Below are 14,841 nucleotides of genomic sequence, written 5' to 3' on the forward strand. Positions count from 1 at the left end.
CATAACTAAATTTTTCTCCCATCCCCATGTTTCTCTAGTTGTTCCAAAGAGAGCATACACTTCCCCTCCCGAAAGGATTACAGCCACTGTTTGTGACAATTAAGGATTATCATTATCTTTATAGCTTGCTTTCTAATACAAATCATCTTTTGGAAGAGTTTAAAACAAAAACTGCTTTCAAAAGGGCCAGTAATACTTCTGGAAAATATATCACATTTAAATATACATTCAAGTTAAATATATTTTAGATATAAATGTTATATGTTTCCCTCTGAAACTCTGACGAATTTTGAAAGAAATAACATTAAAATTTCTTTATGATATGGCAGAGCTACCTCAGCAGAAATTTACCTATAACTAGGAAAACCAGCTGGAGTTTAAGAAAGAGAGTTAAGGAAGAAAAAGCAATTCTAGCTAAAATGCTACAGTCCTTATCCAAGGGTGCCCTATCCAGGGTCCATGTCCATTCCATGTGGTTGATGGGTTTTGCCTAAGGATACTCAGCTAAGGACAGCATAAGAGGAGTAAAACCCAGGTTTGCTCTATTCTCCAAGCTGCATGCACTAGAGTGGACTTTACCTGCCTGTCAGCAAAGGCACTTTCTGTCCAAAGACAGTGCCAGGTAGCCAAGAGGTATGGAGCTGTGTCTTCTCAAAGAAGGTGCTTTTCTCTAATTTCCACAAAAGTGCCCCTGCTAAGACCTGCAGTGGCTTTGAAAATCCCCTAGTCATAAAGTACTTGAAAAATTATTTCCAGCTCACATGTCTTTGGGCCAGATACCATACTTTGAAAAGGATCAAGCCATACTATTTACTTACTTTGCCCCCAGATGTATTTGCATTGTCTATCCCTGGTTTTACATCTTCCTCCAAAGCAAATTCCCTAAAATGGAAAAGCATACCCATTAGCAACACGATGTCCCCTTCTGTCAGATAACTGAAAAAGTAAATATGACTAGGAAAACTAGTAGATGAGTATTATATAGGCCTTTTACCTTCAGAGTTGATTACAAAACGTTTAATATGATCTTCCTACTTTGATAAGACTTTAGTATTTCTTTCATGCTGGTACACATGAAACATTTAGGTAAAGATGAAGTAACTTACCTGGACACCATCACATGAATAACCATCCATCTTATGAATATTGGGGGCACACTAGGAAAAGAAAACAGAAGTATGAACCAAATGCACAGCAAAATATCAAGATGAGCTAATCCCTTTATAAATATTTTCATTTTAAAAATAAAGTCTGATAATATAGGATAGTCTCCCAAACCATCTGAAAATAAAAAACAAACAAGATCAAGAGAAATCAAAAGGAAATGCAACAATTGGTGCACTTTCCCCTAAAAATATGGATCTACCAGAGGCAGAAGTAGTTGATTTGTAAATCCTTATTTACAAATAAAAAGAACTGACAGCAATGACTCAGCTAACTTATACAGACACACTATTCCTCAGAGCAAGAAAAACAAGAGCACAAGACAAAAGCAAGGAAGATGACAACAGATGGAGCAATAGGTATGGTTTCCTCTTTTTCACCATGAGAAGTAACATCGCCCTTACACTTAAAATGACTCTCAAGCGAAGGTCTACCTTGGACATGTTAGAAAAAGACATGCTTTATAGCCCACCCACCCCCTTTTCTTTCCTTGTAGCAATTGCAGAAAAGACTGTAAAGCATTCTTATGTGGATAGAAACAGAGTGTAATTTTTAAATTTATTATACCTCTTTTCTAGCATTATAGTAATTACATACTCATTTGAGAAGTTAGAAAATGTAAAAAAGTAGGAAAAATTAAAGACAAACGTCTCTCATTTTCCTACCACCCAAAGACAACTATTTTTTATATTTTGGTACATTTTTTTCCTCTACCATTTTCTACAAAATGTGATATTTTTAAACATAAGTGTAATCAAGTTATAGATAATGTTTTATATTCTGTTTCAGCCCTTTACTTTCATCATACAAGTTTCCTCACGTCATAATAAACTTTTTTGCCGGTATCATTTTTATAGCTGTAACACATTGCCCTGAGCTAACAAACCATATAATCAATGTACTAAAATATTTAGTTATAGTTATCTCCAATTTATGCTGTTACAACCAATGGAACAAGAGCATCTTTGTACGTACATCATTTTCGGATTTAGAATTCTTTTAAAATCCCTGCACATTTCAAAGAAGTTGCTCTAATATACTTTCATTCCCAGAGCCCATTCACTGTATTTCCATCATCACTAGGTGTTAGCTTAGAAACATAATGCTAATTAGATAGTAGGAAAGGAAAGTACTTTTACACAAAAGATCTTTAATCTCTTAGGATGACTACCTTTAAAATAAAGCATTTTTAATGGTTAAAGTAGATATACCACTACTGAATCCCTCTTCTCTAGAGAAAAAAGATGTGGGCAGTCTTCATTTTACATGAATTTCATTCACACTGGAGCATGAATTTCACTCACCGTGGTTTTGTTAAACAACACCAGTACCCCAAGGACACAGTTCCAATTTCAGTTACCACAGCAGATTAACTGTGAGTTATTGCATGAAGTACAAACTTTGCTACTAGCTCTTCAGTCCACTGATCACTAGGTAAACAAGAGATGCCCATCACAGTCAATGACCCATCTAGTCACTTCTTTCAAAGTCTGTCGGTGATTGGTCGCTGAGCATCTGTTCATTCAGTTCATGCACAGACAACAAAGAATGTAGCTTGTTACCTCTCTCTCTCTGGGTGATACCATGTGACACCTTACAAAATAGAATAGTTGAAAGAGGAAACTGGCCAACAAAGATGAAAGTGCACCAAAGAAATGAAAAGTGATGACATTGGAAGAGAAATTCAAGTCAAACGTAAATGGTGTGATAGAAAAAAATCACTATGGGAATGGAATGTTGATACCGCTGTTCAGCAAAAAACTTCCCATTCACCACTTCACATCTCTTGGAGATATTTCAGGACATTGAAAGCACAAAGGATAAAATGTCAAAAGCTGATATAAACTTAGAAAGGAGTGTGGCAATTCAACAAGGCATAGAAAAGATGCTCACCAAGCGTCATAAGGTATATGACCAGGAGAAGGCAAGCACAGCTCAAACTACTCTTGGTAAGTTTTTTAACAAAGAAATAAAATACTATAATTTTCAGTGTTTCTGTTTTAATTTAATATGCTAAATAAATGTTAGTTTATTTTTTTCACTTCCCTATTCATTTAAGACCAACAGTAAGAGAGTTTTTAATCATCTGACATTTTTTAAAGATCACAGAACAACTGTAACTTTTTCCATTGATTACTATAATAACTTTACATGGTTTCAGCTTGCATGGTCATTTGTGGTCCTGCACTAATATGCAAAGTAAGGACTGCCTATATACATGTACACTGAAATCTGTGAACCCCTGCCAAAGTTTATCAACTTCCCTATCTTCCCTATTGACAACTAAATGATATTAAATTCAAGAGCAGCTATTAGTGGCAAGCTGTGTCAGATAAACAAGAGTTAAGACAGGCCCCTTTTCAGAACCCAATACCCCGTGGGTCTCTCTGCCTTGGCTGACTCCTGCTTCAACCAGCTGAAGAGAAAGAGTCTTTTTGTTTCCTCCTTCACTAGCTAGACAAAAAGCAAATGCCTTTTACCCTCTACTTTAAACAAAAACAAAATAGTTAAGGCATGTACGTATACAGTCTTAAGTTAGTTCAACATTAAGACAAAATCACGCCGAACATCTGCTCAAGCTTTGATTACTGAAACTTCAATTCCCAAAAAATTAACAAAAGGAGAGTGAGAGTTGACATGAAAGAGAAACATGAGTATCTTGTCCATTTCCATTTCACCTGGGGGTCAGCACATTAAACATACTCCTACTTTTCCCCCATCGGGTTTAGAGAAATTATTCGTAAATTACCTGGCTTGAATTTCCTGAGCATGTTTCACGAATATCACAGTCATTTACTGCTTCACGGCATACAGTTCCCATAGGCTGAAACTAAAATGAACAAAAATCAATGTGCAAAGCTATCAAAGGAAAAAAACTCTCACAGTATCATCTTAAAAAAAAGGAAAATGAATATTTTTTGGATAGGAATACCTTAAACTAGTTTAAGATGGAAATCTGTGAAAACCACAGTTACTGCATGAAATGTCAACTTAATTGTTCTCAGAAAGAGTTTCTCACATATAAAGTAATTTGCATAGTCATCACACATAAGCCTTACAAGATCTTGTTAAAATAGGATGTGCTTGATGGTACATCTGTACCAGAAGGACAGTCAGTCCAAGTTCTAGTAATTCTTCCTTCTAAATAGCTTTTGGATTTACACTTTACCCTTCATTCTTACTGGCACCTTTATCACATTTTTCTTTTTTACCTCATCAGCCAAGAATTTGGAAGTTACATTTTGCACTGAATTGTAAAAGTGAGATTTTCTGGCAAAGCTATTTCCTCCCATGCTTTCCTTTACCATCTTCTCTCCTGCCTAATTTTTATACAGATCTATAGCTTGGTCTTTTATTCCTTTTTTAATGTTTCTATTATTTGTATTTGTGTATGAGAGTTTTTTTGTCTGTTTTCAACTCAAGTATTTTTTGTAAGTGTGGGAGTTGTACAACTAAATTTTATGCTTGTTGGATTCATAAATTGCAAGAGTATTCATTATAACAAAACAAACAGAGATCTATAAAGCTATCATCCTTCTCCTTCCCTCTTTAATCCCACTCTCTTTCCTGCTCCAAAATGTTTCTATTTGGGGTGGGATCTTTCCATGCTTTTATCTCTGCTCACACAAACATACACAGTATTCGGGATGCCTCCCCACCCACACACCCACACACCCACATACAACTTTCATCTTCTCTCCCTTGTTCACGACCCTCCAGGCATTTGAGTTTCCTGCTGTCCGTAGAACATGAGCAGCACACTGCCAACTGCAATCAGGCGTTCAACAGATATTTTTCAGAAGATCAGAACAAAACTTGTGTTCGTTCATTCATTCACCAAGTGTTTGCTAGGCACTTAAAATGTGCTAGGGACTCTAGCCACTAGAGACTCAGTGGTGAACAAAACACAAGAATCCTGCTGGCAAGGAACTTACATTTCAGTGGGAGTACATAAGCCATAAAAATAAAGAAATAAGCAAGATAAGTTAATTTCATATACTCTGGTTCTCTTCCTCCTTGGGACGGGTGCAAGCTACAATTCTAGAACTTCTGAGGTAGAAGTACGAGCAGATTTAAGGTAGAGTTTATGTGAGAGTGTAAATGTTCAAGAACTGTCAGGAAACTTCTGAAAGAAAGCATAGTAAAGGAGAACTTGTTCTAAGTACTGGGATAAAGCAGTAAATAAATCAACCCAAATCCCTGCCCTCTTGGAATTTACATACAAATAAAAGGAGAAAGAGAGGAAAGAAGTAAATAACCAATGAGTCCCCAAATTATGGCTTGAGGACAAACTTTGGTTGGCCACCTATTTTTATACATAAAGTTTTATTGGAACACTGCCACACCCATTTACTTCTGTATTTTCGATGGCTGCTTTCAAAGAAACAGTTGAGTAACTGAAACAGAGACCTTATAACCCACAAAGCCTAAACTATTTGCTATCTGGCCCTTTACAGAAAGTGTTTGCCAACTCTGACTTACAGATACATTTTTTTTTTTTTAACATCTTTATTGGAGTATAATTGCTTTACAATGGTGTGTTAGTTTCTGCTTTATAACAAAGTGAATCAGTTATACATAGACATATGTTCCCATATCTCTTCCCTCTTGCATCTCCCTCCCTCCCACCCTCCCTATCCCACCCCTCTAGGTGGTCACAAAGCACAGAGCAGATACATTATTATAAATACATACAGAAGAAAACAGAGATACATATGATTTCTCATCTTGTTCTTCCATTCCCTCCTTTCCATTCACTCTTCTGCCTGACTCCTTTAGGGATGAGAGTCGGGGTGTGGGGTAGAGAAAGTGGCAGAAGAGATCTTACTTGACTGGTAAAGTTGTAACTTATATTCTGGGATAGTTAACCCTGCCATTTTATTGTATATTTTAATTTTATTATTTTGTACTTGTTCCTTTCAATGATTATATCACAAAGAGTCTAATTGTATAAATCCAAGAAAAAATGGCGTAATTAAATGCATTTTATGGATGGGCAGACTTAAAACACTGAGAATTAAAATAAATGATTGGGGATCCCTGGAAGGCAGCTGGAGAAACTGAGAGAATAAACAGTTGAGGTAGCCAAAATGAAAGAATGTCTGTTTAACATTTGGTTTAATCTTTCTTTTTTAGAGAGCGCTTTCAGAGATCTCTGCCTGTGCTTTGCTTCTCTTAAAATGCTGCCAGAGACACAGTGGTAAAGTGGAAACAACAGAAATTGCTGCCAGCAAATCTGGGATGTAACTGCACATTTATTCCTTACTAGCTGAGTGAGCCTATGCAGGTTATTTCACATCCTTGAGACTGGCATTGCTCATTGGAAAAATCTGGATAATAATGCCCATCCCAAAAGTGTAGCTATGAGCATTATCTAAGACAGCAGTCTCAACAAGAGGACATTTGGCAATGTCTGAAGACATTGTGGTGTCATGACTTGGAGGGATGCTGCTGGCAACTAGTAGGTAGAAGTCAGGGATGTTGCTAAATATCCTACAAGACGTAAGACACACCCTCACAATAAAGAATTATCTGGCCAAAAATGTCAACAGTGCCAGGGTTACGAAACCTGGATATAGAATGACATAATTTGAAAGTGCTTAGTAGTTTCTGGCACACAATAGGGTATTTAATATGATAGGTTCATATTTCACCCTCTCTTAACTCATTGAAGTTAGTCAATCAGCAAATAATCAGTAAGAGAGTGCTGTGCATATTTATTCATTCATTCAACAATTATTTACTGAAGACCTGTACCAATTACAGTGTAAGTGCCTGGCTCTGGTTCCATAAAATGTACAGACCTGAGGGAGAGGAAGATATTGAACCTCAGAAATAATGTAGAATATTGTACCAGATTTTATATGAGAAGAGAGAAAAGATAGATTTCTTTGAGCAAGGTAAGCCCCAAGTAACTGTAGTCTTGATGTAGAGGCTTAAATATTTGGGGGCAGGTATAGGATACTGTTGGGAGGATGAAAACAGACAAGGTGTATAACAATGCATTAAACTCTCATGCACAACACATGAAAGGTGTTTTAATGTCTAAAGGGATTTCTTTTGTTCCCTCAACAGCTAATGCAAGAGATATACCAAGCTGAGCACCAAGAAAGGAAAGATCTATTGAATATCCACTTGGCTTTACAATAAAGGAAACACATCATTCAAAAAATAGTTTCATTTAAATTATATTACATTTTATTTTTATTATTGTTATTACATATATATGATAGCACATTAAATGGTTTCATTTAAAGTGCATGCTCCTCAGAGAGGCAGTAGAGAGAGGACAGACTCTGGGGATTACAAACATTCAGGCCCTAGCTCCTGACTTACTTGGTATAAGACCCAGGGAAAACTACTTAATCACTACAAGCCTCAGTGTTCTCATCTGTTAGATGGGAATAAAAACAGTAACTACTCCTGACAAAGTTTGTGAGGCTCCTGTAAAGCACCTGGCACTTAGTCACTCAACATATGTTAGGTCTTACTATTGTTATTTGGTTATATTTACCTAGCCTTAACAATTTAATCAAATATGTCTTCTTTTCTTTCAGCTGGTTATTAATCAACATTTATTTACCTTGCACTTTTTACAACAAAGACCATCACTGCACTGGGAGTCTTGAGTCAAGGTGCATTTCTTACAACACTCTGCTCCTTCAAGGACACATTCCTAAGGAATATAAACATTTGCAAAACGTCAGAGAATGGTGTCATTTTCCTGAAAGTACCAGGATATTTTCTAAAACAAATGTACAGCCTCACAATAAGCATCTTTCTTCCACAAATCTTATGAAATTTCTAGGCATAACACTTGCTCTTCATGTTTCAGTGTGTGAACCTGGAATAACCCCGAACAACCTAAAGAAATCATCCCAACACCCAGAGACTTACTGCCGGGGTCCCACAGTCACACTCCTCTCCAGTTTCAATGAAGCCATTGCCACACTCAGGAGGATCGAGAAGCTGTGGAATGAAAACCAAAAAGGGCACTAAAATGTAGAAAAGTCAACACCAAAGACCTTAGGAGAGACCACAGGTGCCACACCTACACTTCTGGCCTATCTGTCAGTCATTCCAAAATATATTTTTATTTTCCTAAACTGCAAAGTATGACTTCAGAATTTTAGAACTGGAAACTTTAGAACATAGTGTCTAATATTGTTTCCATTTCATATTTAATCATATTTTCATATATAACATACCTATCAAGCAGGGTCTGGTAAGTGTCATCAAAATAAAAGATCATCCAGGCATTGACTAAAACCAAGCCAGATGGACTCCTGAAATTTCATTTCAAACAGGACGCAAGGGATTTGGAGTCAGACATCTGGATTCAAATTGTGGCTCAGCTACTTATCTTGGGCAAATGGCTTGCCATCTCAGAGCCCAAGTGTTTTCGTATTTAAGACAGGAATAATAATAATATTAGCTTCCCATCTACTTAATGAATTGTTATGAGGATCAAGTTCAATTACCTATGAAAAGCCCTTTATTAACTGTTATTTCCTTGTGAAACAGAAAGTTATTTCATGGACAATAAGGAAAACATCACAAAAATTAATAAATCCACTGATTTATTTAATACAAAATACAACTCTTCCTATTAAGATAGCTCTGCAGAGAACAGCAATAATAATTTGCCCCAGAGATGGAAAAAGTTTTTGGCCTGTACAAGAGTATATTTTGAGACTTTTATATTTTTTAACTTTCTGCTGATTTTATTATCTTTTGAGTATAATTTATCTTATGGTGATAGGTAAAATTAGTAAATAGTAAATAGTTGCTATGTTCCAGATATATAATATTCATTCAAAAGTTAATACAAGTTTACATATTATAGAATGGAAGTGAGTACACACCCACATGCGTGCACGCACACACACACACTTTCTTAACCAACTAGAAGGAAAAAGCAAGCAAACAAACAAAAAATCAAGAAAGCAACAACAACAACAAAAGTCCCCACCTAATTTCAAATACTCCCTCCTCTCCTACAAAAGAATCAACTCATCTCTAGATTTCATTTTCAGTTGAAAGGATCATAATGAATGAGGCAGCTTTGAAGCCAAAATTAAAACTATCCAGATAAAAAAACACAGTTATTCTCTTACTCTGGGCTCAGAATAATCAATTAGTTTGGTTAAAAGACTTGAATTGTTTTTCATTTACGGAAGCAGGAATTTAGTTCCAATATCCCTTCTGAAGCTTTTGGAGAGAGTCTTAAAATTGTCAATTTGCTTTTCAGTGCAGTATGAAATTTCCTAAATTTCACTGGAGTGCACAGAGAATGAAACCAGGTAAATGATTACAAAGGCAATGCCACGTATCACTGTGAGGTAGGGAAGCACTTCATAGTTCACATAATTACCAAGGACAAAACACTCTTCTTTAACATGGGAAGTCTTCCAAATGTATGAAGAAGACCTGCTTTCTAGTCAGTAGCCAGAGGATGCTCTGCAAGCTATAAAAGCCTCTGACAAAGTCTAAGTACAGACCTTCTCCTTTTTAGCAGACTTAGTTTTTATATTGAGAAGTATTGTAATTTTGATCGTACTGCTCATTCTGAAAGGCAGTGGTGGGGAGTAAAGAGGGGAGACAGGCCTCCTTTTCTACCAGTATGAATTGTGATTCGGTATCCAAAGGCAGGGGAGGGGGAATGCATCAAGAAAATAAAAAAGAAAGGCAAAGTGAAACCATTTTTGTAAGCTAACCCTGAATCCTCATTTGGCCATATAAAAAGAAAATGGACATTTTTCAGAAAGCAAAACTAATTTCTACCTGCTTTTTATTCCCATCAGAATAACCCCAAATGCCCAAGATTAATTCAACTTAGAAATGCAGATATTTAGTGTATCTAGAATGTGTATATATAAGCTAGGTTGACAAGCTTTCTTTTATAAGACACAATGAATGAAAATTTGTGTTTACAATACTTTAGAAAGATTAATAACTAATAACTCTGATCACACTTATTACCTTAGAAGGTTTGTTGAAAAGGCAGGCACCACCTCCACTATTCAGGAAGTCATGATACTCTTCAATACTACACTGGGTGAACTTTTTAGGAAGATAATAGCTATAAAAGAGAAGAAAAGCAACAGCTGGGTACAATTTTAGTTTCCCTTGTTTGTAGATTAGTCTTAAAACTGAACATTGTTAACATTGTACATTATTCCTAAAAATAAAAGAATAAATAAATAATAAATTCCACTTATGTATAACATTTGCATTCAATCCATAAGAGTTTATTCAATAAGCACATTTCTAAATTCTTCATTAGGTGACTAATAGTAACTACGGTTTGCTCATTATCTGCATATCCATTCAAAGGAAACACACCTATAGTACCTGTAATTTCCATCAAAGAGAGTTAGAAATAATTTATTTCACAATGAGTTTTTCCTAAATATTAAACCTGGGCTGGAACCCAAACTGCAGGGCATTCTGCAAAATAACTGACCTATAATCTCCGAACATGTCAAAGTCATGACAGTCAAAGAAAGACTGAGGAATTGTTCCAGATTGAAGAGACCAAAAACTGACTGTGATGCCTGATTCTGAAGTGTTTGCTAAAATGACATTGTAGAAACATAGGGCTGATCTTGAATGAGGGCTAAGGATTAGAGGGAGATTAACCAAGATGGCGGAGTAGAAGGACGTGCTCTCACTCCCTCTTGCGAGAGCACCAGAATCACAACTGGCTGCTGGACAATCATCGACAGGAAGACACTGGAACGCACCAAGGAGGATACCCCATGTCCAAGGACAGAGGAGAAGCCACAGTGAGACGGTAGGAGGGGTGCAATCAGAGTAAAATCAAATCCCATAACTGCTGGGTGGGTGACTCACAGACTGGCGAACACTTATACCACAGAAGTCCACCCACTGGAGTGAAGGTTCTGAGCCCCACGTCAGGCTTCCCAACCTGGGGGTCCAGCAACGGGAGGAGGAATTCATAGAGAATCAGACTTTGAAGCCTAGTGGGAATTGATTGCAGGACTTCGACAGGACTGGGGGAAACAGAGACCCCACTCTTGCAGGGTGCACATGGAATAGTGTGTGCATCGGGACCCGGGGGAAGGAGCAGTGACCCTGGGGGAGACTGAACCAGACCTACCTGCTAGTGTTGGAGGGTCTCCTGCGGAGGCGGGGGCTGGCTCTGTTTCACCGTGGGGACAAGGACGCTGGCAGCGGAGGTTCTGGGAAGTACTCCTTGGCGTGAGCCCTCCCAGAGTCTGCCATTAGCCCCACCAAAGAGCCCAGGTAGGCTCCAGTCCTGGGTTGCCTCAGGCAAAAGAACCAACAGGGAGGGAACCCAGCCCCACCCATCAACAGTCAAGTGGATTAAAGTTTTACGGAGCTCTGACCGCCACAGCAACAGTCAGCTCTACCCACCACCAGAGCCTCCCATCAAGCCTCTTAGATAGCCTCAACCACCAGAGGGCAGACAGCAGAAGCAAGAAAAACTACAATCCTGCAGCCTGTGGAACAAAAACCACATTTACAGAAAGATAGACAAGATGAAAAGGCACAGGGCTATATACCAGATGAAGTAACAAGAAAAAACCCCAGAAGAACAACTAAATGAAGTGGAGATAGGCAACCTTCCAGAAAAAGAATTCAGAATGATGATAGTGAAGATGATCCAGGACCTCGGAATAAGAATGGAGGCAAAGATTGAGAAGATGCAAGAAATGATTAACAAAGACCTAGAAGAATTAAAGAACAAACAAACAGAGATGACCAATAAAATAACTGAAATGAAAACTACACTAGAAGGAATCAATAGCAGAATAACTGAGGCAGAAGAACGGATAAGTGACCTGGAAGACAGAATGGTGGAATTCATTGCTGCGGAACAGACTAAAGAAAAAAGAATGAAAAGAAATGAAGACAGCCTAAGAGACCTCTGGGACAACATTAAACGCAACAACATTCGCATTATAGGGGTCCCAGAAGGAGAAGAGAGAGAGAAAGGACCCGAGAAAATATTTGAAGAGATTATAGTCGAAAACTTCCCTAACAGGGGAAAGGAAATAGCCACCCAAGTCCAGGAAGCACAGAGAGTCCCATACAGGATAAACCCAAGGAGAAACACGCCGAGACACATAGTAATCAAAGTGGCAAACATTGAAGACAAAGAAAAATTCTTGAAAGCAGCAAGGGAAAAACGACAAATAACATACAAGGGAACTCCCATAAGGTTAACAGCTGATTTCTCAGTAGAAACTCTACAAGCCAGAAGGGAGTGGCATGATATACTTAAAGTGATGAAAGGGAAGAACCTACAACCAAGATGACTCTACCCGGCAAGGATCTCATTTAGATTTGATGGAGAAATCAAAAGCTTTACAGACAAGCCAAAGCCAAGAGAATTCAGCACCACCAAACCAGCTCTACAACAAATGCTAAAGGAACTTCTCTAAGTGGGAAACACAAGAGAAGAAAAGGACCTACAGAAACAAACCCAAAACAATTAAGAAAATGGTCATAGGAACATACATATCGATAATTACCTTAAACGGGAATGGATTAAATGCTCCAACCAAAAGACACAGGCTTCCTGAATGGATACAAAAACAAGACCCATATATATGCTGTCTACAAGAGACCCACTTTAGACCTAGGGACACATACAGACTGAAAGTGAGGGGATGGAAAAAGATATTCCATGCAAATGGAAATCAAAAGAAAGCTGGAGTAGCTATACTTATATCAGATAAAATAGACTTTAAAATAAAGAATGTTACAAGAGACAAGGAAGGACACTACATAATGATCAAGGGATCAATCCAAGAAGAAGATATAACAATTATAAATATATATGCACCCAACATAGGAGCACCTCAATACATAAGGCAACTGCTAACAGCTATAAAAGAGGAAATTGACAGTAACACAGTAATAGTGGGGGACTTTAACACCTCACTTACACCAATGGACAGATCACCCAAAATGAAAATAAATAAGGAAACAGAAGCTTTAAATGACACAATAGACCAGATAGATTTAATTGATATTTATAGGACATTCCATCCAAAAACAGCAGATTACACGTTCTTCTCAAGTGTGCACGGAACATTCTCCAGGATAGATCACATCTTGGGTCACAAATCAAGCCTCAGTAAATTTAAGAAAATTGAAATCATATCAAGCATCTTTTCTGACCACAACGCTATGAGATTAGAAATGAATTACAGGGAAAAAAACGTAAAAAACACAAACACATGGAGGCTAAACAATACGTTACTAAATAACCAAGAGATCACTGAAGAAATCAAAGAGGAAATCAAAAAATACCTAGAGACAAATGACAATGAAAACACGACGACCCAAAACCTATGGGATGCAGCAAAAGCAGTTCTAAGAGGGAAGTTTATAGCTATACAAGCCTACCTTAAGAAACAAGAAAAATCTCAAGTAAACAATCTAACCTTACACCTGAAGAAACTAGAGAAAGAAGAACAAACAAAACCCAAAGTTAGCAGAAGGAAAGAAATCATAAAGATCAGAGCGGAAATAAATGAAATAGAAACAAAGAAAACAATAGCAAAGATCAATAAAACTAAAAGGTGGTTCTTGGAGAAGATAAAATCGATAAGCCATTAGCCAGACTCATCAAGAAAAAGTGGGAGAGGACTCAAATCAATAAAATCAGAAATGAAAAAGGAGGAGTTACAACAGACACCGCAGAAATACAAAGCATCCTAAGAGACTACTACAAGCAACTCTATGCCAATAAAATGGACAACTTGGAAGAAATGGACAAATTCTTAGAAAGGTATAACCTTCTAAGACTGAACCAGGAAGAAACAGAAGATATGAACAGACCAATAACAAGTAATGAAATTGAAACTGTGATTAAAAATCTTCCAACAAACAAAAGTCCAGGACCAGATGGCTTCACAGGTGAATTCTATCAAACATTTAGAGAAGAGCTAACACCTATCCTTCTCAAACTCTTCCAAAAAATTGCAGAGGAAGGAACACTCCCAAACTCATTCTATGAGGCCACCATCACCCTGATACCAAAACCAGACAAAGACACTACAAAAAAAGAAAATTACACACCAATATCACTGATGAATATAGATGCAAAAATCCTCAACAAAATACTAGCAAACAGAATCCAACAACACATTAAAAGGATCATACACCACGATCAAGTGGGATTTATCCCAGGGATGCAAGGATTCTTCAATATATGCAAATCAATCAATGTGATACACCATATTAACAAATTGAAGAATAAAAACCATATGATCATCTCAATAGATGCAGAAAAAACTTTTGACAAAATTCAACACCCATTTATGATAAAAACTCTCCAGAAAGTGGGCATAGAGGGAACCTACCTCAACATCATAAAGGCCATATATGACAAACCCACAGCAAACATCATTCTCAATGGTGAAAAACTGAAAGCATTTCCTCTAAGATCAGGAATGAGACAAGGATGTCCACTCTCACCACTATTATTCAACATAGTTCTGGAAGTCCTAGCCACGGCAATCAGAGAAGAAAAAGAAATAAAAGGAATACAAATTGGAAAAGAAGAAGTAAAACTGTCATTGTTTGCAGATGACATGATACCATACATAGAGAATCCAAAAACTGCCACCAGAAAACTGCTAGAGCTAATTAATGAATTTGGTAAAGTTGCAGGATACA

The 14,841-nt window shown here is 37.3% G+C and overlaps 1 protein-coding gene across 6 annotated transcripts in view; it reads right to left on the reverse strand.

Moving 5' to 3' along the window:
- ADAM22 (ADAM metallopeptidase domain 22) overlaps positions 1 to 14,841 on the reverse strand; it is a 237,541-nt gene that overhangs the window by 44,325 nt on the left and 178,375 nt on the right. For 5 of the 6 annotated variants that reach the window (XM_061198592.1, XM_061198590.1, XM_061198588.1 and 2 more), the window contains exons 15-20: positions 10,147 to 10,246; positions 8,062 to 8,133; positions 7,748 to 7,840; positions 3,914 to 3,994; positions 1,107 to 1,157; positions 819 to 882 (exon numbers count right to left, since the gene is read on the reverse strand). In XM_061198592.1, the coding sequence (XP_061054575.1) occupies positions 819 to 882; positions 1,107 to 1,157; positions 3,914 to 3,994; positions 7,748 to 7,840; positions 8,062 to 8,133; positions 10,147 to 10,246 (461 nt within the window). The remainder of the gene's footprint in view (positions 1 to 818; positions 883 to 1,106; positions 1,158 to 3,913; positions 3,995 to 7,747; positions 7,841 to 8,061; positions 8,134 to 10,146; positions 10,247 to 14,841) is intronic. The other variant, XM_061198589.1, reaches the window with a different exon arrangement.

The sequence above is a fragment of the Eubalaena glacialis genome, chromosome 8, assembly GCF_028564815.1.
Source record: "Eubalaena glacialis isolate mEubGla1 chromosome 8, mEubGla1.1.hap2.+ XY, whole genome shotgun sequence".
NCBI classification, from domain to species: Eukaryota; Metazoa; Chordata; class Mammalia; order Artiodactyla; family Balaenidae; genus Eubalaena; species Eubalaena glacialis.